This window comes from Helianthus annuus, chromosome 8, assembly GCF_002127325.2.
Source record: "Helianthus annuus cultivar XRQ/B chromosome 8, HanXRQr2.0-SUNRISE, whole genome shotgun sequence".
Classification (NCBI taxonomy): Eukaryota; Viridiplantae; Streptophyta; class Magnoliopsida; order Asterales; family Asteraceae; genus Helianthus; species Helianthus annuus.
In genome coordinates, this window is record NC_035440.2 from 8,788,179 (window position 1) to 8,815,527 (window position 27,349).

Below are 27,349 nucleotides of genomic sequence, written 5' to 3' on the forward strand. Positions count from 1 at the left end.
CAAAATTTGATCGGAGTGTCGCGCTCCGGTCAAAGATAATATTTATATACCCTAATTACCCTTAACAAATAGCTAGTGGTAGCAAGGGGTCGAACCACGAAGAGTATGTGGTTTGTGAATGGACTTTGAATGAAATGTAGAAATTGTCACTTTTATGAAGCTTGCTAAAATATGTTTTTGTGTTTTTGTTTGATTGGAGATGTGAATTATAACTACTAAAAACAAACAATTGCAATGATGTAAATAAAGGTTTTGACAAGATAGAGAAAACAAGGTTCACACCCGGTTCGGTTATTGCAATCCTAGGGTTCTTACAAGTTTTAGATTTAATTCACTTGAATATGTTATTAACGGATTTCTATCATCAAAGCTTAGGTGCCAATTGTTATCAACGCATACACGGACTACAATGCACTTCGTTACTTCGGACAAGTAAAACCTTTTGAATGATAAGGCATAATTGCACAAACTTATTTTGCAAAGTCAAACTTCATAACTCACTCGACAATTCACAAATATAGTTCAAATGCAAGACAATTGTCAATCAATTCAAATACAAATCAAGTTGTCACAAAACCAAACTAAATCATTGTTCAAACCCTAGACTTACAATAACCTACACCGGGGTGAAACCTCCAAGAAATTAGCCGCTCATGGTGTAAACGGTACGATCAACGGATGCAAGAGACGTGAATTGGGTCATCTTGGAGCTTGAAGATGGATGGTTGAATGATTAGAGTTTGGGAATGGTTGATGGTGATAGATGGATTGAAGGTGGAAGAAGGGTTGTGATGGTGATGAACTAGGGTTTTGATTCGGTAAGGAATTGGGTTGTTGAGAGGATGGATCCTTGATTAGAGATGAAGTGGTAGTGAAGGATAGATGAATTATGGCTCCAAGACCTGTTTTCAAACTCCCAATAAAGTGTAACTCCCGAATTCCATGAGCTAGAACCAATAGAAATCGAAATAGAACTCCAAATGGCCAAAGTTCGCGTTTCACAAAACCAGCACCCGTCGCCGACGGGCCTGACCCCGTCGCCGACGGGCTCCCAAAAATCCATATTTGGCCGACGGCCTAACCACCTGGATACGGGTGAACTCAGCCTACGGGGTTATCCAGGGGGCGTCGCCGACGGCCTGGACCCCGTAGCCGACGGCCCCCTAAAAACCAAAGTTCCATTTTTCGCTCCTTGCACTTCCGGTTGATCCATAACGCATCCCGGTGCTCCGGTTTTCGACCCGATGACCCGTAAAGCTCCCGAAAAGCTCCTTAAACTCTATCAAACCTGCAAAACACATTCTTGATTAAAAGTAGGCTATTCGAAACTAAAACTTACGTAAAAACGTTAAGTTAAACAATAACAAGCACCGGTTTTCAACCGCGTATCACATCCCCACACTTGTCTTTTGCTTGCCCTCAAGCAAATCTGTTTTTCACTTTCACGTGGGTCAAACAACGAATATACATCCCATTCCCGAGACAAAGGTTAAGGTCTAATGTCATACAAAAGTTCAAACTCTTTACAATATTCAATGTATTTAGCGGTGACGTGCTTTAGATACACAGATGGTTACCCAAGATTAACCCGCCCGTAAAACTAACAAATCATGCATATCCCTCACAATGTGCTCTCCACTCGGCTTAAAGTTTGCTAACATGTGTAATGTATTAGCTTTTCAACAATTAATCGCTCAAAACCAAATAGAACACGTACCCGCATAGGCTTGCAACTCAATCATTCTCCACTATCGAACACAAATACTGAGCACAAGTCAAAAGGTCTTTGAGGGGTTGTAACGGGGCTAGGCGAAGGGTAGGAATAGGATATTTTTAAGTGGCTATGGTGATGAAAAATTCGAATTTTATTACAAAAGACTATCCTAAACAAAAACAAACTATAAACATCCAAAATGGGCAAAAACTTTCGCCTTTTATTCAATAAACTACTAGCACATCTTTTTGTGTTTTTCTCACTGCTTTTTCATTCTTTTTCGCAACATTTTCTGTTTTTTTTTTTTTTTTTTTTTTTTTTTTTTTTTATGAATCACAACTATACAAACTTAATTTCCTATAATCGAATTTTCATCACACGGGTTTAAAAAGAAAAGGCTTATGGTTATGGCTAAGTGGGTGATCAAACGAAAGGTTTAGGCTCAAGTTGGGCGACTAGGGGACTTGTTTGGGTAAGGATGGATAAATGGTTTAAAAGGAAAAGGTTTACCTAATGCCTTAATCATTCTCGTGCTTGTATTCGGTCTATAGTCTCGAATGTATCAAAAGTTGCAAGTTCTACCATACGCGACTAATGGCCCACTCAACAAAGAAACATGTAAATGTGAATCTATGATGTATAAAGGCTCAAACCTGTAACACCCCAAAATATGCTATTCATTTACTTGTTTTATTAAAGGTGTATAAATTGTAATAATTAACCAAGTCAAAAGATTTTGGTAATTGTTAACTAGAAAGAAAATTAGTGTGATAACTATCCACACTTATAACCCTAGGGACTAAAATTGTGATTATGACAAAATTTTAATAACAATAATAATATAACAAAAACCAACACACTGGTGTTGGTGGGGGGATCGATCGAACAAGCAGAGAGAAGGGGGAAACCCTAGCTCAAGCAAAAACAAGCAATTGGATCTAAATTCTCAAGATAATCTAGTGCATGAGTCCATAAATCTGAATAACTAACCTCAATTTCGTAAGTGGTAAGCTTGATTTTCTGAATTTATGATTTTTAGAATGAGGGGTTAGACCAAATCTCGATTCCTTGTAACCAATGTAATGAATCTGAGTTAAGATTGCTTTTTAGAATAGGAATCATGCTTGAAATTATGTTCTATAAAAAGTGTAGTGAAAAACCCACTTTGTAAAGATTATGTTACTAATAGGAAATTCATGAGAATTAGGATCATGAGTTAATTGATATGTGAAATTGTTGTGATGCTCGAATGCTAGATAAACTGATTTTAGAATGGAAATTATATGAATTTAGAGGAAGATGATTCTTGTGTTGTGATGAGCTAGTAGGGACATGCTTAGTAAACTTGTACCTTGTGCCTTATGTATGATGCTTACCAAGTGTTCGATGAAATGCCTAAAAGAAGAATTTATGTGGAAATAGTATAATGATGCCACAAACTAAATAAAGTGAACGAATGTTCTAATGTAGGCGTGAAAGAAGAAGGTACAAGCACTAAGCAAGCGGAAGGAGCACAAGATCGAGGTATGCTTCGTGTCATACGAGTCTTTATTATATTTCCTATTTATATAAAATTTCGTTGTAAAAGCTATTCTTATATAACGAGATCGACGATGTAGTAAGCAAGCGACAAATCCCTTGTGGATTTGGGTATGTTAATGAAAGTAGTGTTGAGTTATGCTAACCCAATTTCATGGGTCGAATGTGTATGCTTAGCTCTCTACGAGAGTGTTTATGCTAAACCCAATTTCATGGGTCGAATGTGTATGCTTAGCTCTCTACGAGAGTGTTTATGCTAAACCCAATTTCATGGGTTGAATGTGTATGCTTAGCTCTCTACGAGAGTGTTTATGCTAAACCCAATTACACGGGTCGAATGCGTATGTCAAACTCTCTACGAGAGTGGTTATGCTTAACCCAATTATTGGGTTGTTGTATGCTTAAGAGTAAGAATGTTTTATGTGGTTAAAGCTAAATCGAAAGGTTATGATTTTCTATGAGATAACTAACTTATTAAATTTGTGAATGTTAATGTAGGTAAAGCACCTCTATAGGCGATTTGGAGTTATGGGACGAGCACATGTTCAAGCCTTATAATACCAAGCGCTTCCGCAACTCATATGCATACTTTTGGGTCCATGTTTTGCCACTTTGTTAGACTTTGTTGAAATGTTTTAGATTTAAAAACTCGTTACTTTTGTTGGAATGGTTTTATGTAAATTGGGTCGTAGGTAAACGTTGTATGTTATGTCAAAACAGGGGGTATGTCCGTTTTACAAACGGGTCATGCCCAATTTTTGTAAAAATTTCTTTAAGCGTCAAAGTGGTATTTTAATTCTCCGAAAAATCTTGTTTATGTAGTTAATCTATTATTTTTGAAAAGCGGTCTTTACAAGTTGGTATCAGAGCCATGGTTTGAGGGATTCGAGCTTTTAACGCGATGCTTGAACTCAAACCAATGGCTCGTTCGAAAGTGTGCTCGCTCCCGGATCGCCAATGAGGTAATAATGTATGATTTCGATAAATGCTAGTATATGTTATGAGTTTAAGATGTAAGGTTAAGTTAAATATGTGAAGTAACAATTATGGGCATCAAAACAAGTAATTCCGGAACCCGGGCAGCTGGTACGGACCTGGAAATGGGTTAAAACACAAAAAAAATAAAGTTGCAGCGAAATGATCAGGGGAAGGCCGTCGCCGACGCCCTGTAGGTCCGTCGCCGACGCCTTATTTTGGCCGACGACCTAAGTTCCTGTCTACGGACATTTTTACCCGACGCCCACTTTTAAGAGCCGTCGCCGACGGGCTACCCTGCCGTCGCCGACGGCTAGCGTGTGTCTGTTTCGCTGATTTGCCTTGTTTTTACCCATTCTAAGTCCCCGTATCAATTGAAAGCCTACTAAATTGCGATGAAAAGTCCATGAGGGACTTCATAAGTATGGGGAACCATAAATAGAAATTTTGAAGTGATGAACTTGAAATAATCGGAGGTGACGAGTCGAATAATATGAACGAAAAGTAAAAATTTTAAAAGGCAAGTAAAATTCAACTAAGGGAAGGTGGATGAAATAAACTTGGAGTAATGAAATATGACGTAATGAAAGCTTGTTAGTTGTGTTAAATATAAATGTGATGTTGTGTAGATGGCCGATGCAAGAAATATCAATGATGATAATGATGATAACAATGATGCGGCTAGACAAGAAGCATTCGAGAACAGAGTTACAGAAGTAGCGGAAGGGGTTATACAAGCCAATCTTCCACGGTTGGCTCAAGAAGTAGAAAGCCGAGTTCTAGGGGTTGTGGATGCTATGATGACTAATAAGTTCGAAGAGTTGAAGGAATTAATCGAAGGATCCAAGAGTAAAGGTAAGGAACGAAGGTGCACTTACAAGGATTTTATGGCATGCCATCCGATGACGTATGACGGTAAAATTGACCCAGTCGAATGTCAAAGATGGGTCTCGAATATAGAGGCGGTGTTTATACGAAGCCGGTGCGATAAGGAGGACCAAGTGATGTTCGCTACCGGTTTACTAACCCATCAAGCGAAAGATTGGTGGGATGCGCACAGCAAGGAAATAGGCGAAGATAGGCAGCAAGCTATGACTTGGCAAGAGTTCAAGGGGCCCTTCATGAGATATCATTGTCCTCAGTCGGCGATCGACAAGATTCAGGAGGATTTCTTACGCCTCCGGCAGAAAAACGAATCAGTGAATGAAATAGCAAACAATTTTATGGATAAGATGAAGTTCTGTGGAGAATTGGTAACAACCGAGAGGATGAAGATAAGTCGCTTCTATGGCGTGTTAAAAGCAGAAGTTAGAGAGTTCATCACTCCCTCAAAATGTGAAACTCTTGAAGAGCTCATTGATTTAGCGCGGGATAGAGAGATCGAAATTAAAAGGCAAGAGGAGCGAGGTGAAAAGAGGCCGAGTGAAAAAGGTGCAAGTTTTAGTCCATCCAAAAAGGGGAAGTTTCAGGATCAAGGAAGAAAGGGTAAGTCGAAAGGTGGGATTACACCATGCAAGACATGTGGAAAGCTCCATACCGGAGAGTGTTTGCTAGGTAAGAAGGGGTGCTTTAAATGTGGTAAGGAGGGGCATTCGTCCTATCAATGCCCGGATAACCCAAAGACTTGTTTCAACTGTTTCGAAAAAGGGCATATCAAGTCGGAATGCCCAAAGCTTCAACAAGGGTCAAAGAAAGAAGATAGGAAGCAAGAGGGTTCTAGGGCAAAGGGGAGAATGTTTCAGATCACGTCTGAAGAAGCCAAGTCCCAGCCAAATGTGGTCTCAGGTATTTTTCTAATAAATTCTATACCGGTTTACGTTTTGTTTGATACCGGAGCTACCATGTCGTTTATCTCTAGTGAAATTGTTCAACATCCATCCTTTAAGATTGAACGAATGCCGTTGCCCTTAGAAGTAGAGATAGCAGATAGTAAAAGTTACTTGTTGCACGAAATATGTAAAAATTGCAAATTGACCATTGAGGATGAGGAGTTTGCTATTGATCTTATCCCCATGATCTTGGGGGAATTCAAAGTAATAGTGGGTATGGATTGGATGTCTCAAAACCATGCAGAAATAAAATGTGAATCCAAATCTATATTTCTTCAAACTCCAAGTGGAAGACGATTAAATGTACAAGGCGAAAGGAAGATGGAAGCGAAGCTATGTACTCTCGTTCAAGCCACTAAGTACGTGCTCAATGGGAGTAGAGCATACTTAGCTTACATAGCAAATACTCAACAAAGCTTTCCAAAGCTTGAAGATGTTGAAGTTGTGAACGAATTTCCGGATGTATTCTCGGAAGAATTGCCGGGACTCCCTCCCGAGCGAGAAGTGGAGTTCAATATCGAATTGAATCCGGATGCGAAACCAGTCGCGAAGGCTCCCTATAGATTAGCTCCCACGGAAATGCGGGAATTAATGACACAAATACAAGACCTCTTAGACAAAGGTTTTATACGCCCAAGTGTGTCGCCTTGGGGAGCGCCCGTCTTATTTGTTAAGAAGAAAGACGGGTCGATGCGCATGTGCATCGACTATAGGGAGTTAAATAAGCTAACCATAAAGAACCGCTACCCTTTACCTAGAATTGACGACCTTTTTGATCAGTTACAAGGGGCGAGTTGGTTCTCCAAGATAGATCTGCGATCGGGGTACCATCAGGTTAGAGTACGAGAAGAAGACATTCCAAAGACCGCATTTAGAACCCGTTACGGACATTATGAATTTTTAGTTATGTCCTTTGGGTTAACAAATGCGCCGGCGGCATTTATGGACCTTATGAACCGTGTATGCCGACCCATGTTGGATAGATCGGTAATTGTATTCATAGATGACATTTTGGTTTATTCACGAAGCAAAGACGAACATGCGGTACATTTGCGTGAAGTACTTGAAACTCTCCGTAAGGAGAAGCTCTACGCAAAATTCTCAAAGTGTGCCTTTTGGCTTAGGGAGGTACAGTTTCTGGGGCATGTGATAAATGCGGAGGGTGTTATGGTCGATCCTTCAAAGATCGATGCTGTAATGAAATGGGTTCCTCCGAAAAACCCAACAGAGATAAGAAGTTTTCTGGGTCTTGCTGGATACTACCGGAGGTTCATACAAGATTTTTCCAAGATAGCCTTACCCTTAACAAAACTGACCAGAAAGAAAGAGAAGTTTGTATGGGAAAAAGAACAGGAGGAGGCTTTTCGAATGTTGAAAGAAAAACTATCAAGTCCCCCAATCCTAACGTTACCAGACGGAACCGAAGACCTGGTGGTCTATTCAGACGCTTCACACCAGGGATTGGGTTGTGTTCTAATGCAAAGAGGGAGAGTTATCGCTTATGCTTCGCGACAATTGAAGCCTCATGAGGTGAACTACCCCACACACGACTTGGAATTAGCGGCCGTAGTGTTTGCATTAAAGATTTGGAGGCATTATCTATATGGGGCAAAATGCACCATTTACTCGGACCACAAAAGCCTTAAATATTTCTTTGAACAGAGAGACCTAAACATGAGGCAGCGGAGGTGGTTGGAACTTATCAAGGATTATGATTGTGATATCCTCTACCATCCGGGGAGGGCAAATGTAGTAGCCGATGCATTAAGCCGTAAAGAGTATCCATCTCCCATAAGAGTGAAATCCATGAAGATGGTAGTTACACCACGATTACTTGAGGAGATCCGCGAATCCCAGATAAAGTCGCTCGGAGCGGACGACCTGAAGAGGGAACGATTAAAAGGTGTGATCGATGATCTAGAAGAAAATTCGACCGGGCTTAAGACGCGGTTCGGCCGAATTTGGATTCCGCGATTCTGCGAAGTCAAAGCTGCCCTGCTCGACGAGGCACATAAGTCTCGATATTCGGTCCATCCCGGGGCTACAAAGATGTATCGGGACTTGAAAGCCAATTATTGGTGGCCGGGTATGAAGCGCGACATAGTTAAATACGTCGCGAAATGCTTAACATGCTCCCAAGTGAAAGTAGAACATCAAAAGCCGTATGGGAAATTACAACCCTTGGAGATACCGGTATGGAAGTGGGAGGAACTAACGATGGATTTGATAACCAAACTTCCTAAAACAAAGAAAGGGCACGATACAATATGGGTAATCGTAGACCGGCTTACAAAAAGCGCTCACTTTTTACCCATCAAAGAAGCTTACTCTTCCGAGAAATTGGCAGAAATTTATATGAACGAGATCATATCCCGTCATGGAGTGCCCGTGTCGATTGTCTCGGATCGGGACACTAGATTTACTTCTCGTTACTGGCGGAAGTTTCACGAGAGTGTGGGTACGAAGTTGCACATAAGTACCGCTTACCACCCTCAAACGGACGGCCAGTCAGAAAGAACCATTCAAACGCTCGTTGATATGTTGAGGGCGTGTGCCTTAGATTTTGGGGGGAGTTGGGACGACCAATTGCCACTGGTCGAATTTTCTTATAACAACAGTTACCATAGTGGTATTCAAATGGCACCTTACGAACTATTATACGAGAGAAAATGTAGGACTCCCGTATGTTGGGGCGAAGTGGGACAAAGGGAGCTTGCACCAAGTGATTTAATAGCAGTAACGAATGAAAATATTGAAATGGTTAGAACAAGGTTGAAAGCAGCTCAAGATCGGCAAAAAGCTTATGCAGACAAGAGAAGGCGTCCTATCGAGTTCCAAGTTGGAGATTTTGTCTTGCTAAAGGTGTCCCCATGGAAGGGTATAATCCGTTTTCGCAAACGGGGAAAGCTAGGTCCTCGTTACATTGGGCCGTTTAAAATTTTGACTCGGGTTGGAAGGGTTGCGTATCGATTGGAATTACCGCCTGCTCTAAACGGGATTCACAATACCTTCCACGTGTCGCAATTAAGAAAGTGTCTTGCGGATGAGACAGCACTAGTACCACTCGATGATATCGAGTTGGATGAAGGGTTAAATTATGTCGAAAAACCCGTAGCCATTAAGGAATTCAAGGTGAAGAATCTCCGCAATAAAGCTGTTAAACAAGTGTTGGTCCAATGGCGACACCGAAAAGGTTCGGATCTTACATGGGAAACTGAAGACGAAATGAGGAAGCACTACCCTTATCTTTTCGGTATGTCAATACTTAAATTGTTATGTGATCAGGTTTCGGGGACGAAACCTCTTTTAAGGGGGGTAGACTTGTAACACCCCAAAATATGCTATTCATTTACTTGTTTTATTAAAGGTGTATAAATTGTAATAATTAACCAAGTCAAAAGATTTTGGTAATTGTTAACTAGAAAGAAAATTAGTGTGATAACTATCCACACTTATAACCCTAGGGACTAAAATTGTGATTATGACAAAATTTTAATAACAATAATAATATAACAAAAACCAACACACTGGTGTTGGTGGGGGGATCGATCGAACAAGCAGAGAGAAGGGGGAAACCCTAGCTCAAGCAAAAACAAGCAATTGGATCTAAATTCTCAAGATAATCTAGTGCATGAGTCCATAAATCTGAATAACTAACCTCAATTTCGTAAGTGGTAAGCTTGATTTTCTGAATTTATGATTTTTAGAATGAGGGGTTAGACCAAATCTCGATTCCTTGTAACCAATGTAATGAATCTGAGTTAAGATTGCTTTTTAGAATAGGAATCATGCTTGAAATTATGTTCTATAAAAAGTGTAGTGAAAAACCCACTTTGTAAAGATTATGTTACTAATAGGAAATTCATGAGAATTAGGATCATGAGTTAATTGATATGTGAAATTGTTGTGATGCTCGAATGCTAGATAAACTGATTTTAGAATGGAAATTATATGAATTTAGAGGAAGATGATTCTTGTGTTGTGATGAGCTAGTAGGGACATGCTTAGTAAACTTGTACCTTGTGCCTTATGTATGATGCTTACCAAGTGTTCGATGAAATGCCTAAAAGAAGAATTTATGTGGAAATAGTATAATGATGCCACAAACTAAATAAAGTGAACGAATGTTCTAATGTAGGCGTGAAAGAAGAAGGTACAAGCACTAAGCAAGCGGAAGGAGCACAAGATCGAGGTATGCTTCGTGTCATACGAGTCTTTATTATATTTCCTATTTATATAAAATTTCGTTGTAAAAGCTATTCTTATATAACGAGATCGACGATGTAGTAAGCAAGCGACAAATCCCTTGTGGATTTGGGTATGTTAATGAAAGTAGTGTTGAGTTATGCTAACCCAATTTCATGGGTCGAATGTGTATGCTTAGCTCTCTACGAGAGTGTTTATGCTAAACCCAATTTCATGGGTCGAATGTGTATGCTTAGCTCTCTACGAGAGTGTTTATGCTAAACCCAATTTCATGGGTTGAATGTGTATGCTTAGCTCTCTACGAGAGTGTTTATGCTAAACCCAATTACACGGGTCGAATGCGTATGTCAAACTCTCTACGAGAGTGGTTATGCTTAACCCAATTATTGGGTTGTTGTATGCTTAAGAGTAAGAATGTTTTATGTGGTTAAAGCTAAATCGAAAGGTTATGATTTTCTATGAGATAACTAACTTATTAAATTTGTGAATGTTAATGTAGGTAAAGCACCTCTATAGGCGATTTGGAGTTATGGGACGAGCACATGTTCAAGCCTTATAATACCAAGCGCTTCCGCAACTCATATGCATACTTTTGGGTCCATGTTTTGCCACTTTGTTAGACTTTGTTGAAATGTTTTAGATTTAAAAACTCGTTACTTTTGTTGGAATGGTTTTATGTAAATTGGGTCGTAGGTAAACGTTGTATGTTATGTCAAAACAGGGGGTATGTCCGTTTTACAAACGGGTCATGCCCAATTTTTGTAAAAATTTCTTTAAGCGTCAAAGTGGTATTTTAATTCTCCGAAAAATCTTGTTTATGTAGTTAATCTATTATTTTTGAAAAGCGGTCTTTACAAAACCTCACGTATAAGGGTATGATATGCGATATGCATACATTGCTAGTTCCTTAGGCGAATTATTCTCAAATAACCACCCACTAAATACCCGATATGCTTATTAATTTGAACTTGACCATGACAAAAGACCAAATGGTTTGTGACATCCCTCGTTGACTTGGTTACTTGTGCTTTTGAGATTGCTTTGAAAATAAGACATTTTTGAAAATTTTTTGAAATTTTCCCCCATCCCCACACTTGAGGTAAACATTGTCCTCAATGTGTAGTATTTAAATGAACGGGTCAAAATCGAAAACTTTTACTACTCCCCCATCCCCACACTTGAGGTACACATTGTCCTCAATGTGTAGTATTTAAATGAACGGGTCAAAATCGAAAACTTTTACTACTCCCCCATCCCCACACTTGAGGTACACATTGTCCTCAATGTGTGAGAACTAGAGTTGTAAAGCACAAGGGATGTGACACGGCTAACCTCCCCAAGATTACACCCCGGAAAATAAAATACAAGATACAATCCACTTAATTGCTAACTACAAATCAAAGGTAAAAAGAAACGTATGCACCTGGTTTTTCGCTAGTTCCTTGTGCGCTCTTCATCTTTTCAACTAAGCGGTCGTCTCACGAACATAGTGTACCTACATATCTTAACCCTTGTGTAGAAGCATGCTTCTCACAACCATCAAAATTTGTTAATTACCTAGTTCTACCACTTTTATGAAATTATTACCAAGCCATACATTATTTACTTTGATTTATGTGGAAAAATAATTTACAACAATAACAAACCTAACTCACTTTCGTAGGAATCACGGTTGCATTTAGCGTATGCAACAAGCCCTTTAAACCTCCCGATAGCTCGGGAGGACGAGTCGGTCTCGTGAGGGTTATATAGGGAACACACCCACAAAGTTCATTTAACTAGGCAAAAATTAAATAAAAACGAAAAGAAATAACGGAAAGTAATATACAACAACAACAACATAGAACATACCATACCTCTACCGCTGATATCGCTCATTTGGATCCGTTGGCGGGTTGGGTTGGTATGGATAACCAGTGAGGGCCTCGAACATCTCCCTATAGTTATCTAAGGGGCTTTGCTCCCCTTGAGGCGGTGGTTGGTACGGGATGGGGATGAAGCTGGACCCCACCGCTTCGGGCCAATGCGGAGTCGGGTCGGATGGGCCTTGAGGATAGGGAAGATCGGAGTAATTCGTCCACCCCGAGTGTTCGGCGTAGGGGAGGCCGGCTTGGTAGTCTCGATGGTGTCGCTCCTGATCATGCAACACCTTGGCGTTATTAATCGCCATCTGTTGAGAGACATACATAGCACTCCATCGGTGGCGGTTTGCTTCTGCTTCGTGTTGTCGATGCGCCGCCTCTTCTTCTTCCCACGCCCGTCTTCGGGCCACTTCGTCCTCCTGCATCTTTGCTAAATGTTCCATTTGTGACCTTTGCATGGCCTGGAACATTTCCTGCTCTTCCATGAATTTATTCATCCTTTCCCGTTGGGCTCCTTGAGCGTCCCAATATTCTTGCATTGAAGCTCCGTAAGACCCTTGCCAAGCTTCTCTCCTTTGATTGTATTCCCGACCCTCTCCTATACACGCGGAGACATTATCATATATCTCCTGTTGCCCCCTGTCAAAGTTTTTGTAGGAGGGTACCCGTCGTCGGGTCACAAAACCTGCCACCTCAGCGTTTATCTCCCTATGTGGCCGCATATAACGTTGCCTTGGCCTTCGTGCCTCGGAGGGTTCAGCTTCCTCCTCTTCTTCCTCTTCTTCCTCCATCTCCACATCTTCTTCCTGCACGGGTGGTGCCCCGGAAGTACGAACCTCAAACTTGTTCCCCAAATCATCGGTCACCACATACCTATTTCCCGAAAACTTGACCTCTATCCTCCAATTTTTCTTCATGTAACCCCAAGTAAATTCCTCCACTGGCTTAGAGACCCATAGTGCTTCCGAGGGCAAGCAATTCTGCTGCACAAGCATGGCACTAATGAGGCGTGCATACGGAATAAACCGCCTCTGAGACGACTCCCTGGTAGCCCATGTGTTCATCATGACTATGTGCCTCCACGACAGTGTCGGGGTCCCATACAATAAGGCATGCACCACCCTGCAATCACTTACTCTCACACCCCCACGATCACCAAATCTTGCTAAAATGTTCTCAACCGAGATCCCTTGAAGGATCTTTCCCTCGAGCGACATATGCTTCCTTTTCATGTCACCCCCTGGGTGGGTTGGCAAAATAACATCTATCAATTGATCTATATCGTTGGTGTTCAAATGATTATCCAAAAAATTCTCAATGGATGGGTAATCATAGGCTTGTACCCCCAAAGAGTCAAACCCAGCAATACGATTCATAGTTTCGAAAGACATCGTCATGTTTCCTCGAGATGTCTTCCCCACTAACTTCCATTGCGAAGGGGATTCATTCTTGTTTACAAGCTTCAAAGTGGACAACCACTCACATACTTCCGACAAGTAAATCCGGTGAGTATTGTCTTCACACCAATCCAAAACGCTCTCCCATCCCAACCTCTCAAACATTTGTACAATCCCGATGTTCCGGAATTCTTCTACATTCACGGTCCGTTCACATATTACTCTTGTTGGAACCGACGTGTTCACCCCGTTTGTCATCTTCCATTTCCACAACTTAGCTTCCAACTTTCTATCTTGGTAGCTCGACAACTGTCTGTTCTTTTCGTCATCCCAAATTCTGGCACTTTGACTATCCCTGAACTTTGCCCATTCCCAATCTTGTCGGTATAATCTTGCATCATTTTCTGCAACGGTGCTCAGTTGCTCCCACTTCTTCGGTATTAAACCGGAAGAAGACCCAATCCCAGATGATGAAGCTTGACCCGTAGTCTTTTGTCTCTTGCTTCCTGCCATGACTACAATCAAAAACAAGCAAAACATCAATATAGATTCAACCTTCATTAACTCCCAAACTTTGAACATGATGTATGATGTTGACAATTTAATTAACAAGTATACGCAAAGTCGCCTCTTTAAACTTCCAAAGTCGCTCACTTTGTCATAAACTTATTAATCTTTTGTTAATCGTACAATCTCATATAATTTCAACAAAATTTCAACATCATTTTCATGTTCACTCATGTTCATAACAGTGTAATCACTTCACTATGGTTATGACATGCTCAAATTCCATTCAAAACCACTAATCTTGCTCAAAATCATACTATCATAACATACATTGTCTAAACAACCTACTCTTAAACCAAAAAGTTTAAAATTTCGGAAGAAAAACACTAATATATAATAATCAAGCATAAATTTAAGAAGAATCCATACCTTTGGTGTTGTTAGACAAGAAGAACTAAGAAAAGATGACAAACAAGCACTTTTGATGCACACCCTTTCAAAACCCTAAAGAACACGTCCAGAAATCTTGCACAATAGCAAGAATTGATGAAAACCGTGTTAGGGGTTTTGTTCGTCTTGAAAAATTACTCAAGATGGACCCAAGAATCAGTGGATTTGGTGGAGAATTGAGAGAGTTATGGTAAGTTGAAGGTTTAGGGTTCTTGAGGAGGAAGATGGAGAAGATGAAGGAATTGGGTAAGTAGGAGAGAGAGAGAGCAGGGAGTTTGTGGTCTCTAGATGGTGCAAGGATGTTATGAACCGAAATTGTGGTGACCAAGGGGTTTGAATGAGGTTTGGTGAGGTGAGAATAAGAGTTAAATCGTTTTTTTAAACCATGGGGACGAGCTGCGTCGGAGACAAATTGAGAGCCCGTCGCCGACGGGTCCCCCACCGTCGCCGACGGGTCTTGGAAATTAAGTAGGGGGCGACGGGTTATCAATCTGCCGACGGGCAAAATGGTGCCTACGGGCTATTTCCATAAGCCGTCGCCGACGGTCATGACCCCGTCGCCGACGGTCAACCCTTTTTTTTTTTTTTTTTTTTTTTTGAAAAATAGGAGGAAAATTATGACATTTTACCAAAAGGACTATGTACATTAAAAATTCCTAAAAATTATTAAAAATGTTTTTGTGATTTTTTTTATAAGTTAAAATTTATAAACAAATAACCGTTAACGGCTCTACCACCCCCCAAAAAGTCGTGTATTGTCCTCAATGCACCAAATCAAGTCTAAAACATACCTTGTATCTTCACGACCCGTTTGGAATGCCCGAACTTCACACAATCAAGAAAGGTTAGTATGAAACGGAAACGATTCACATCCAATTACGCAAACAATTGAATAAATATACATAACTTTACAAAATGTGTTACCGGTCCTTTTAATTCACCTCATATGTTGGTACGCTTCCCAAGAAACATACCAACTCCACACTTGCATCCTTTTTCTCTTCATTACCATCAAGGAATGGTTTAAGGCGATGGCCGTTAACCGTTTGCTTCGACCCGTCCTTCGGGTCCTTGATTGTAACATCTCCAAGTTTCCCGACCCGTGTAATCACATACGGGCCCATCCACTTACTCTTGAGCTTTCCGGGGAAGTATTTAAGCCTCGAATTGTAAAGCCAAACCTTTTGACCCACTTCAAACTCCTTTGGCTTTAATTTCGCGTCATGTGCCCTCTTCATATCATCCTTGTACTTTGAGGCACACTCATACGCTTCTTCCCTAAGCTCCTCCAACTCACAAAGCTTTAACTTTCTCTCCTTTCCTGCATCGTCATATTTCATGTTAACCTCTTTTATAGCCCACCAAGCACGATGCACAAGCTCAACCGGTAAGTGACAATTTCGCCCATAAACTAAACGATAAGGAGTGGTTCCAATAGGTGTTTTATGAGCCGTTCTATAAGCCCATAAAGCGTCATTTAACTTCGTTGACCAATCCTTTCGGTCGGGTCGAACGGTCTTTTGCAAAATTTCTTTTATTTGCCTATTGGAAACCTCAACTTGACCGCTTGTTTGTGGGTGGTAGGGAGTAGCAATTCGATGGTCAACACCATACCGTTTCAAAAGTTTGCCAAAGTTAAAATTCTTGAAATGAGATCCCCCATCACTAATGATTACCCGGGGAACCCCAAATCGAGAAATTATATTCGTTTGAACAAAATTGCAAACAACGGTGTGGTCATTCGTTTTAGTGGCAATCGCTTCGACCCATTTGGATACATAATCGACCGCCACCAAAATGTATAAGTTGCCATGCGAATTAGGGAATGGGCCCATGAAATCGATCCCCCATACATCAAAAATATCTACAATAAGGATCGGTTGCATGGGCATCTCATCCCTTTTTGATATGCTCCCTAACTTTTGACACTCAACACAATTTTTAGCGAAGTTAAAAGCATCCTTAAAAATAGTCGGCCAATAAAGGCCGCTATTGAGCACTTTGTGCCAGGTTTTGTGACCACTAAAATGGCCCCCACAAGCAAATGAATGCAAGTGCATCAAGACGCTAGGAATCTCCTCGTCGGGTATGCATCTTCGAACGACTTGATCCGGACAAATCTTGAATAAGTCCGGTTCCTCCAACGTGTAATACTTGATTTGAGACAGGAAGTGCAACCTCTTCCTTCTATCCCAATGAGCCGGCAAGTCACCTGTAACCAAATAATTGACAATATTAGCATACCATGGTAATATTCCAACTTTTAAAATTTGCTCATCTGGGAAAGTCTCATTAATTTCTTCACAGGAGGAATCCTCTACACTCAATCGAGACAAATGGTCGGCTACCACATTCTCGCTTCCTTTCTTGTCCCGGATCTCCAAATCAAACTCTTGTAATAGGAGTACCCATCGGATCAACCGCGGCTTAGCATCCTTTTTCTCCATGAGGTACCTAACAGCACTGTGGTCAGAATAGATAATAACTTTGCTACCCCATATGTAAGCCCGGAATTTATCTAATGCATAAACCACCGCAAGTAGCTCTTTCTCAGTTGTTGTATAGTTAAGTTGTGCATCCGAGAGAGTCTTACTTGCGTAGTAAATGGCAACCGGCTTTTTGTCTACCCGTTGACCCAACACGGCCCCAACCGCATAGTCGCTTGCATCACACATAATTTCAAATGGTAATGACCAATTTGGTGATTGCAAGATTGGGGCCTCAACCAATTTCTGTTTCAGCACATTAAAGGCATTTTCACACTGTTTGTCAAAATTAAAGTCTTGGTCTTTTAACAAAAGATTACATAGGGGTTTTGTAATATCACTAAACCCTTTTATAAACCTCCTATAAAATCCCGCATGACCTAAAAACGACCTAACACCTTTAACGGTCGTGGGATAAGGTAAAGTAGATATGACTTGTACCTTAGCACGATCAACCTCTATCCCACGACTTGACACCATGTGCCCCAACACAATTCCCTCTTGAACCATAAAATGGCTCTTTTCCCAACTTAGGACCAAACTAGTTTCAACACATCTTTTTAACACTTTATCTAGTTGGTCCAAACAAGTCTCAAACGATGATCCAAAAATTGAGAAATCATCCATGAAGATTTCTAAAGACTCTCCCACCATATCGGAGAAGATACTCATCATGCACCTTTGAAAGGTGGCGGGAGCATTACATAATCCAAACGGCATCCGCCTAAATGCGAAGGTACCGTAAGGGCATGTAAAGGTAGTCTTTGCTTGATCTTCCGGATGGATGGCAATTTGGTTATAACCGGAATAACCATCTAGGAAGCAATAAAATTTTTGCCCCGATAATTTCTCAACAATTTGATCAATAAACGGTAAAGGAAAATGATCTTTGGAAGTTGCGGTGTTTAACTTCCTATAATCAATACAAATTCGCCACCCGGTTACCGGCCGGGTAGCTACCTCTTCACCTGCGTCATTTTTGATGACTTGTATGCCGGCTTTCTTGGGAACCGTTTGTGTTGGGCTCCCCCATTGGCTATCCGAGATCGGGTAAATGATACCCGCATCAAGCCACTTCAACACTTCTTTCTTCACGACCTCCCGCATGTTCGGATTTAACCGTCTTTGCGCATCTCTAACGGGAGTCACATTCTCTTCCGTGATGATTTTGTGCATCACCACCGAGGGACTAATACCCTTCAAATCCGCAATGGTCCATCCAATCGCCGCCCGATTGGTGACCAACACCTCCATCAACTTTTTCTCTTGCTCTCCGGTTAAATTTGATGCAATGATAACCGGGAGAGTATTGCCCTCTCCAACATAAGCATACTTGAGATGCTTTGGCAATGCTTTCAACTCAACTTCCGGAGGCTCCACTAAAGACGGCTTCAATTTAGTATCAATGCTCTCCGGTAAGCTCTCGACTTGGTGCGTCCATGTCGGTTTTCCTTCTCTAACCGCAAGCACCTCTAAACTCCTCACTTCCTCGTCCATGCTTCGTTCCACCTCCACCTGTGACCTGTCAAACACATAACAATCCTCCATTGTGTTTTCCCCATAAACGACTGTGTCGCAAAGAGGTATACACGTGTCAACAATGTCTGCCATAAAGCATTCATCATCAACTGAAGGGCTCATAAGTCCGGAAAAAACATGCAACCTCAACCTCCGGTTTCCAAATGTCATATCAACCGTCCCCGTTCTGCAATCAATTTGAGCATTTGCAGTTGCTAAGAACGGTCGACCCAAAATCACCGTAGGTTGCTTAGTTGGGTCCTTGGCCACATAATCAAGTACAAGAAAGTCCACCGGGTAGTAAAAATCCTCGATTTTCACTATCACATCCGAAACAATTCCACGGGGTAGTTTAGGTGTCAAATCGGCTAACACCACGGTAGTGTTTGACGATTGAAGTGGACCAAACTCATATTGGTCATACAAACTACCTGGTAAAATGCTTACACTAGCACCAAGATCTAGAAGTGCCCGGTTGATTTTAAAGTCGCCCACTTGAATTGAAATGATAGGCGCACCCGGATCTTGGAGCTTAGGTGGGAGTGCACCCGAAAGAATCGAACTCACGTTTTCGGTTAAATCTAATTTCTTTGGAAATTTGTGAGTGCGTTTTTGGGTACACAAATCTTTCAAGTACTTAGCATAAGACGGTACTTGTTTAATTGCATCCAAAAGAGGTAAATTGATTTTTACTTGTTTGAAGATTTCCAACAACTCTTCTTGTTGTGGACCTCTTTTGTTTACAACCTTTTTCGTCGGTCCCTTCAATGCTTCGGGGTAAGGGGCGGTATTAACCTCCACACCCTTTTCCTTAGCCTTGGGGACGGGAATGGCCACAACGGGAGTAACATTATTCTTTTTCAAATCGTTTTTATTTTGACCCGTTTGGCCATCCTCAAACTCATCCTCACTAGCATCTTCCACCACCCCTTCAACAAATTGGGGTGGTGGTGTTTTGACACCACTATCAACAACTCGACCACTACGTAAAGTAACTTTATTAATTGGTACCTCACGTGTGTTCCTTGAGCTCGACCCTTGATGCTTAGGGTTTACGGTAGTGTCACTTGGAAGCTTTCCCGTGCCTCCCTTGATTTGGGCCACTTCTTCCGCTAGTTGGCCCACTTGTTTTGCTAATGCCTCATGTGCTTTGTCTCGAATCTCATTCTCCTTCTTGGATTCTTGCATCATCGAAAGCATCACATCCATCTTTGTATTCAAGTCATTACCACCGGTTTGGTTGTTTGACCCACCTCCGTTACCGCCTTGATTGTTGTAATTCTTTTGGTACCCACCTTGGTACCCTTGGTTGTAATTCCGTTGGTAGCCTCCTTGGTTACCACCTTGGCGGTTTTGGTATGATGACCCGCTTCCTCCTTGGTTACCCGATTGGAAATTCGGGTTCATTTGGTTTGAAGCATTACCATACCGAAAGTTGGGGTGATTTCTCAAACCCGGATGGTAAGTGTTGGAGTTCATGTCATATTGCTTCCTATCTCCATACACTTGATTGACTTCTTCAGTGTAACCACTCGAACCCATTGAACATTGCTCGGTGCTATGTCCAATATCACCACAATCCTCACACACTTCGAATTGAACCGCGTTCACCTCTTTCTTCTTTTTCAATTGAGCTATCTCCCGCTCTAAGGAGGAGATCCGATCCTTGGAATCGAGATCGGGAAGTGACCGGGAAACCGGATGCCTTTTTGCTCTATCGGCCGATTCTTTTTGCTTGGACCGTTTGCTCATCCTCTCTAAAAATTCCCAATCGTCATCCTCATGGTTGCTCAAAAGGGTACCATTGCTTGTCGTCTCAAGCCGATTCCACGTCGCATCATCCAAGCCCTGTACGAAACATTTCACCAATTCCCATTTTTCTATTTGGTGATGTGGGCATCTCCTCATTAGTTCTTTGAATCGGGTGAATGCTTCATGTAAGGGCTCACTTGAAAGTTGACGAAATGACCGAATTTCATCTCTAGCATCGTCGGTCTTAGCCATGGAATAGTACTCATCCAAAAACGCTTGCTGCATTTGTTCCCAAGTTCGAATACTATTGGCCGGAAGGGTAAAGAACCACTGCTTTGCCTTATCTTTCAATGAAAACTGGAATAGGCGAAGCTTCACTTCCTCTAATGCGAAATTGTGTCCTCCAATAGTGTCACAAATGGATGAGAACTCCGTCAAATGGTTGTACGGCTCATCGTTAGACCTTCCGTTGAAATGAGGAAGAATGTTGATGTAATGGGGTTTACAATCAAACATCCTCCTTTCACATACTATTGGAGAATTGTTTTCGGTCACTATCGGTCGGAAACGGTCATTGACTCCCCGTGGAGGTTGTTGACGACGTTGTGGCCCGTTGACTTCTTGATCGACTTGTCTCCGATTATCCCGTCTCTCATCCCTTCGCTCCTCTCTTCGATTATCTCTCGGGTTACCGCCTCCCACAAAACGAGGAATCCGGTTAGGGTTTACATTGTTGTTGTTATTGTTGTTGTTGTAAAACCCTTCATTCCGGTTCCGTTGGTTGTTGTTTTGTGGTTGACGGTTGTTCCCATAACCATTGTTTCTTCCACCCCCGTAGCCATATTCCTCTTCCCCAACATAGTTGGCGTTTTGAGACCCAAACTCCTCATCTTCGTACCTTCGAGCATTGTATACGTTTCCCCTATTCAAGTAATCCCAATCTTCATCATCATTGGCTCGATCATCATGATAACCCCCATTGTCCGAATTTTCCGTATGAATGCTCACGTGTTCCGGTGATTGATAACCGGGAACACTATACGGTTCGTCATCGGGAATTGCATTCCTTAAATCGTCGATGTTGAAAAACGGGTCTTCGTTCACGGGATTGCCGTGATCACGGTTACCTCTTCGATCGGAGTTGACATTCCGATCATCAAGGTTAATAGATGCTTGTCGGTGAAGAGGTTGTTGTTGAGGTGTTCGTTGGGTGTTGTTGGTGTTTTGGTTTCGGAAAGGTGGAGTGGGTGGTCTTGCATTGGTGTTACCACCCGGTAGCTCTTGAGCGGGGAAGAAGGTTCCTCGGGATTGGAATTGATTTGGGTGGAGGTTTTGGTTTGGGTTAAATTCTTGGTTGGAATTGTGGTTTGCCATTGAATCGGTTTCAATGGTTGGTGTGAATGGTGGTGTTTGGTTGGTTTGATTAGAAGCAAGAGTTGCTTCTAACCGGCTTGCTAAGTTTCTTCTTGCGAGTCTTTCAATTTCCGGTTCGTAGACTAGAGGTGAAGTCCTCCCGGAATTTCGTGTACGCATGCACTACCTGTAACCTGCACAAGTAACACACCCCGCGTAACAAGGAAAAAGACAATACAAAAAGAAAGCAAAACAAATTAAACAGTTAATCACACAATTTCAAACAATATCCAAACACAAAGCGCACGCACTCCCCGGCAACGGCGCCAAAATTTGATCGGAGTGTCGCGCTCCGGTCAAAGATAATATTTATATACCCTAATTACCCTTAACAAATAGCTAGTGGTAGCAAGGGGTCGAACCACGAAGAGTATGTGGTTTGTGAATGGACTTTGAATGAAATGTAGAAATTGTCACTTTTATGAAGCTTGCTAAAATATGTTTTTGTGTTTTTGTTTGATTGGAGATGTGAATTATAACTACTAAAAACAAAAAATTGCAATGATGTAAATAAAGGTTTTGACAAGATAGAGAAAACAAGGTTCACACCCGGTTCGGTTATTGCAATCCTAGGGTTCTTACAAGTTTTAGATTTAATTCACTTGAATATGTTATTAACGGATTTCTATCATCAAAGCTTAGGTGCCAATTGTTATCAACGCATACACGGACTACAATGCACTTCGTTACTTCGGACAAGTAAAACCTTTTGAATGATAAGGCATAATTGCACAAACTTATTTCGCAAAGTCAAACTTCATAACTCACTCGACAATTCACAAATATAGTTCAAATGCAAGACAATTGTCAATCAATTCAAATACAAATCAAGTTGTCACAAAACCAAACTAAATCATTGTTCAAACCCTAGACTTACAATAACCTACACCGGGGTGAAACCTCCAAGAAATTAGCCGCTCATGGTGTAAACGGTACGATCAACGGATGCAAGAGACGTGAATTTGGTCATCTTGGAGCTTGAAGATGGATGGTTGAATGATTAGAGTTTGGGAATGGTTGATGGTGATAGATGGATTGAAGGTGGAAGAAGGGTTGTGATGGTGATGAACTAGGGTTTTGATTCGGTAAGGAATTGGGTTGTTGAGAGGATGGATCCTTGATTAGAGATGAAGTGGTAGTGAAGGATAGATGAATTATGGCTCCAAGACCTGTTTTCAAACTCCCAATAAAGTGTAACTCCCGAATTCCATGAGCTAGAACCAATAGAAATCGAAATAGAACTCCAAATGGCCAAAGTTCGCGTTTCACAAAACCAGCACCCGTCGCCGACGGGCCTGACCCCGTCGCCGACGGGCTCCCAAAAATCCATATTTGGCCGACGGCCTAACCACCTGGATACGGGTGAACTCAGCCTACGGGGTTATCCAGGGGGCGTCGCCGACGGCCTGGACCCCGTAGCCGACGGCCCCCTAAAAACCAAAGTTCCATTTTTCGCTCCTTGCACTTCCGGTTGATCCATAACGCATCCCGGTGCTCCGGTTTTCGACTCGATGACCCGTAAAGCTCCCGAAAAGCTCCTTAAACTCCATCAAACCTGCAAAACACATTCTTGATTAAAAGTAGGCTATTCGAAACTAAAACTTACGTAAAAACGTTAAGTTAAACAATAACAAGCACCGGTTTTCAACCGCGTATCACCGTTATCAAACAGGAAATAATAAAACGGAATGTATACCGGTACCGATGATGTTCGGTACAATATGGTAGCGATACATTATCAGTTTATTGAAAGCAAAAAAAAACTAAAAATAAAAAATATTGATACCGATACAAATGTTGTTCAATTGGTTTCGATTGGGCTTGGTACGATAGTGGCTGAATATCCGTTATTAAAAAAATATCGTAATGTTGAAATAAAATAAACATAAAATGCAAGCGAACCGAACATATATCAAATGAACAACATATATAGGTACCATATCAATATGTCTTTTTTTGGTTTTCGATCGATGTAGTGTTTTCTCTTTCAATTACTTGTAACACCCCGAAAATATTAATGTTACATTTTAAACTAAATACTAGTAGTAAGTTAAGATAAAAGACTAGGAAAGATAACCTAGTTAGTAGAAATCTTAACATAATATGACAAAGTATAATTAAAAACCCTTGTTTTATAACCCATGTGAAATTGAGGGACCAAACTTGCAAATTCTGGAACTTAAATTACTATTAGTAAAAAAAATAACACATCAAACACACACCAAAGTGTGTGTTTGATCGATCAAGAACGCAGGAACAAAGGGGATTCCCCTCAAACCCTAAATTCACAAAATCCATCAATTGAAGGTGCAAAACAAGTCCGAATTGAAATCTGAATATAGGGTTGTGATCACCTTGACTAGGAGATTGTAAGGTATGCAAAATTTCATGACTTGGTTCTACCTTAGATTTTGGATAAAATCATAGGATTCAAATCTGGTCATGCATGATGTTTGTTTTAATTGAAATAGTGTATAAGGATGAACCCTAGTAGATTCCTTGCTGAAATTTGGTTTAATTCTTGCAAAATTCATGATCACCATTAGAGGTGATATGTGGGTTTTGTAGAAAGGTATGAAACAATAGGATTTTGATGTGTCCTAGAGTAATTCAAGCTTTATGAACAAGATTCAGAGATTATTGGTGTAAAGATTTAGCAAAATTGCCTATGTTGATGTTTGTCATGGCTAAATGATGAATGTTAAGCTTAGTTACAAATTGTAAGAAATCATGCACACAAGATGCTTGATAAAATGCCTAAAAGACACTAATCGACACTAATGTGGTGTTGGTAAAGTAACAAGCTTAGTTATGAGCCGAATGGTTCTAATGATAATTGGCTTGTATGTTTTTAGGCAATACGAGTGAGGCGTCGGGGAGTCAAGCCGGTACGGACGCTCGCTTAAAGGGAAAGCTTTAAGGTACGTAGTTGACGCTACTATAATAATGATGATATAGATTTCTTATTATTGGTTGCTAGTTTAAACAATTTAGAATCGTGTTGGTTTGGTTGTCTAAAATGATGGATTTCATAATGGCAACCCCAAATGAGTAAATAATTGATGGGTACAAACCGGGTAACGGAAGTACCTCATCCGTAGACCATAAGCCCGGGTATGGGGTAATGGGAAGAATAGTAGAATCACGCAAACCGGTAATGGGAGCGTGTGTGTTGAAGCAAGGGATCCAAAATGGGTCGTACTTGTTGCGAAGGAATACCCCGTGCTGCACTTAGATGGCCGAAAAGTGCAGGAATCGGTACAAACGGGTCAAAACAGCAATTAGGAGGAAAATGCAGAAGCCACCGTAAATTACGGTACCACCGTAATTTACGGTGGAGGGCAATTCATTACGGCAGTTTTCTACTGACTTACGGTAGAACCTTAAACATCCAGCTCTCACCGTAAATTACGGTGACCACCGTAATTTACGGTGGAGTCCGGCTAGAAATGTCAAGTTTTGTTTAAGTTCATATTTTGAATCCGATTTAAACGCACACTTAATTATGTGAAATTTGAGGGATTCTAACCTTGGTATTTTGTTAAATTTCCAGATTTCAAGTAAGTTAAATCAAGCGGATGGTGATCAACTCAAGACTTATGAACCGAACACTTTCAAGAAGACGATCTTCACTTTTGTTTTAGAAGTTCATTTTGTGAAAACTTTTGTAATGAAAGAATTACTTATGTGTCCTTTAGGTTTAATGGTAGTTTTCAAATACTTATGTACTAAACGTTTTAAATGACTATGATCTTTCTTATCTAGTCGGTTTAAATAGTGGGCAAATTTATATAGTGTTACAAGTTGGTATTCAGAGCTAAGGTTAAAGAGAATTGTGTTCGGTTCAAGGCTTGATCAACATCCGGTAAGAATTTACTTAAAGCAAATTAAATTTAAAAAGATTAAAAAGGGTAACGATTTATTGTGTATGGGAGGAGTATAGTGATATACTCGAACCCGGGAAGTACACTTAGTATAGATGATAAGGCAAAGTTATATACTTGGCCGGAAAATAAGTACGAAGTCTCATGTAAGAGCATGAGAGCGATTGAACAAGATTATTTAACGGATCATTTTAACATTTCAGTAAGAAGATGTCGGGAGGTGCTAGTAACAATGTTCTATCCCTCACTACCGACGAGTTGAAAGAGAAGATTGCCGAGGAAGTTGGTAGGGCCATCGAAGTCAGTCTACCAAGATTTGTGGAAAGAATGCAAAACACCTTACTTTCGACTATGGAAGAAAGAATTGGTGAACTAAGAGAAGATCTTACCAGTGATAGGGGCAAGGCTAAGGAAAAGAAAGGTTGTTCTTACAACAAGTTTATGGCGTGCAAGCCCCCGGTTTTCAATGGAGAGGTAGATCCAATTGCTTGTCAAAGGTGGATAAGCGATATTGAAGGTGTTTTCGAACGAACGCATTGTGATGAAAGTGACTTCGTGGCGTATGGAACTGGCCAACTTAGAGGCCAAGCCAAGGATTGGTGGGACAACCTCAGAAACGAAAGGGGTGTTGAAACAATAAGGGCGATGACTTGGGAAGCTTTCAAAGTACCATTCCTCAAACATCACAGCCCCAAGGCGGTGATAAATAAGATAAAGGAAGAATTCATGCAATTGAGGCAAAAGGGTGAAACCGTTGATAAGATTACGGGAATGTTCATGGATAAGCTCAAGTTTTGTGATGACTTGGTCAAAACTGAAGAACAGAAAATTTATTATTATCACACCATGCTTAGGGCTGAATATAGGGAGTTCATGACTCCCTCACATTATGAAAGCCTTACCGATATAATCAATGCGGCGCGGGAACGCGAGATTGAACTGAAAAGGCAAGTTGAAAGAGGTGAAAGGAGGGCCTTGGATGAAAACCCGAGTCCCACAAAGAAGCCGAAGGTAGCTGAATCTTCGAAGAAAGGAAGTGCAAAAGGAGGATCTCCGAATTGCAAAACATGTGGACGCACTCATAAAGGTGAATGCTATTTCAAGAACAAACCTTGCGTGGCATGTGGCAAGATAGGGCATGGGGTTGCAAATTGCCCTGACAAAGTAACGGTGTGCTATAAATGTTACCAACCGGGTCATAAAAAGTCAGAATGTCCGGAATTGGTGGGAAAGAAAGAGAGTACCGACTCTAGGGATGAGACCCCAAAAGCTAAGGCAAGGTCGTTCCAAATCACTGCTGCTGAAGCAAAAATGGAACCTGACGTGGTTACAGGTATATTTACTATAAATTCGATCCTTGCACGTGTTTTATTTGATACAGGTGCGAATAAGTCTTTTGTTTCACATAGATTTATTCAAAACCCCATGTTTACATTAACAAAATTACCTATGCCAATGGAAGTAGAAGTAGGTAATAACAAAAGTTTTCTTGTTTGTGATGTATGTCGGGGATGCAAATTGAATATCGATGGCGAGGAATACTCCATTGATTTAATACCCATGTCCATGGGTGAATTTCAAGTGGTCGTTGGAATGGATTGGCTATCCCGCTACCATGCTAAGGTGATATGCTTACGTAAGGAGATACACCTAACGTTTCCGAGCGGAAGGCGTGTCATCATCTATGGGGAGAAGGCTTGTAATCCCATGATATGCTCGATGATAGAAGCCCGCAAGTTTATACTACACGGGTGTAAGGCATATCTAACCTATATACGTGACGTCGAAAAAGAAACGCCAAGAATTGAAGACGTACC

General features: G+C 41.1%; 1 protein-coding gene and 1 long non-coding RNA gene across 3 annotated transcripts; both read left to right on the top strand.

Moving 5' to 3' along the window:
* The first annotated feature begins 2,585 nt into the window (after window positions 1-2,585).
* LOC110871973 lies at window positions 2,586-4,014 on the top strand. 2 transcript variants are annotated; one of them, XR_002554026.2, is made up of 3 exons: window positions 2,586-2,713; window positions 3,185-3,238; window positions 3,752-4,014. It is a non-coding gene; the product is annotated as an uncharacterized LOC110871973 (long non-coding RNA). The 2 variants fall into 2 exon arrangements; XR_002554025.2 differs by having other exon boundaries at window positions 2,593-2,720.
* An 843-nt stretch (window positions 4,015-4,857) lies between these two features.
* Window positions 4,858-11,034, top strand: LOC110871972. Its single transcript, XM_035975894.1, has 3 exons — window positions 4,858-6,013; window positions 10,196-10,249; window positions 10,763-11,034. The coding sequence occupies exons 1-3, from the start codon at window positions 4,858-4,860 to the stop codon at window positions 10,777-10,779; spliced, it is 1,227 nt and encodes a 408-aa protein (XP_035831787.1). The 3' UTR covers window positions 10,780-11,034.
* Window positions 11,035-27,349: the final 16,315 nt, after the last annotated feature.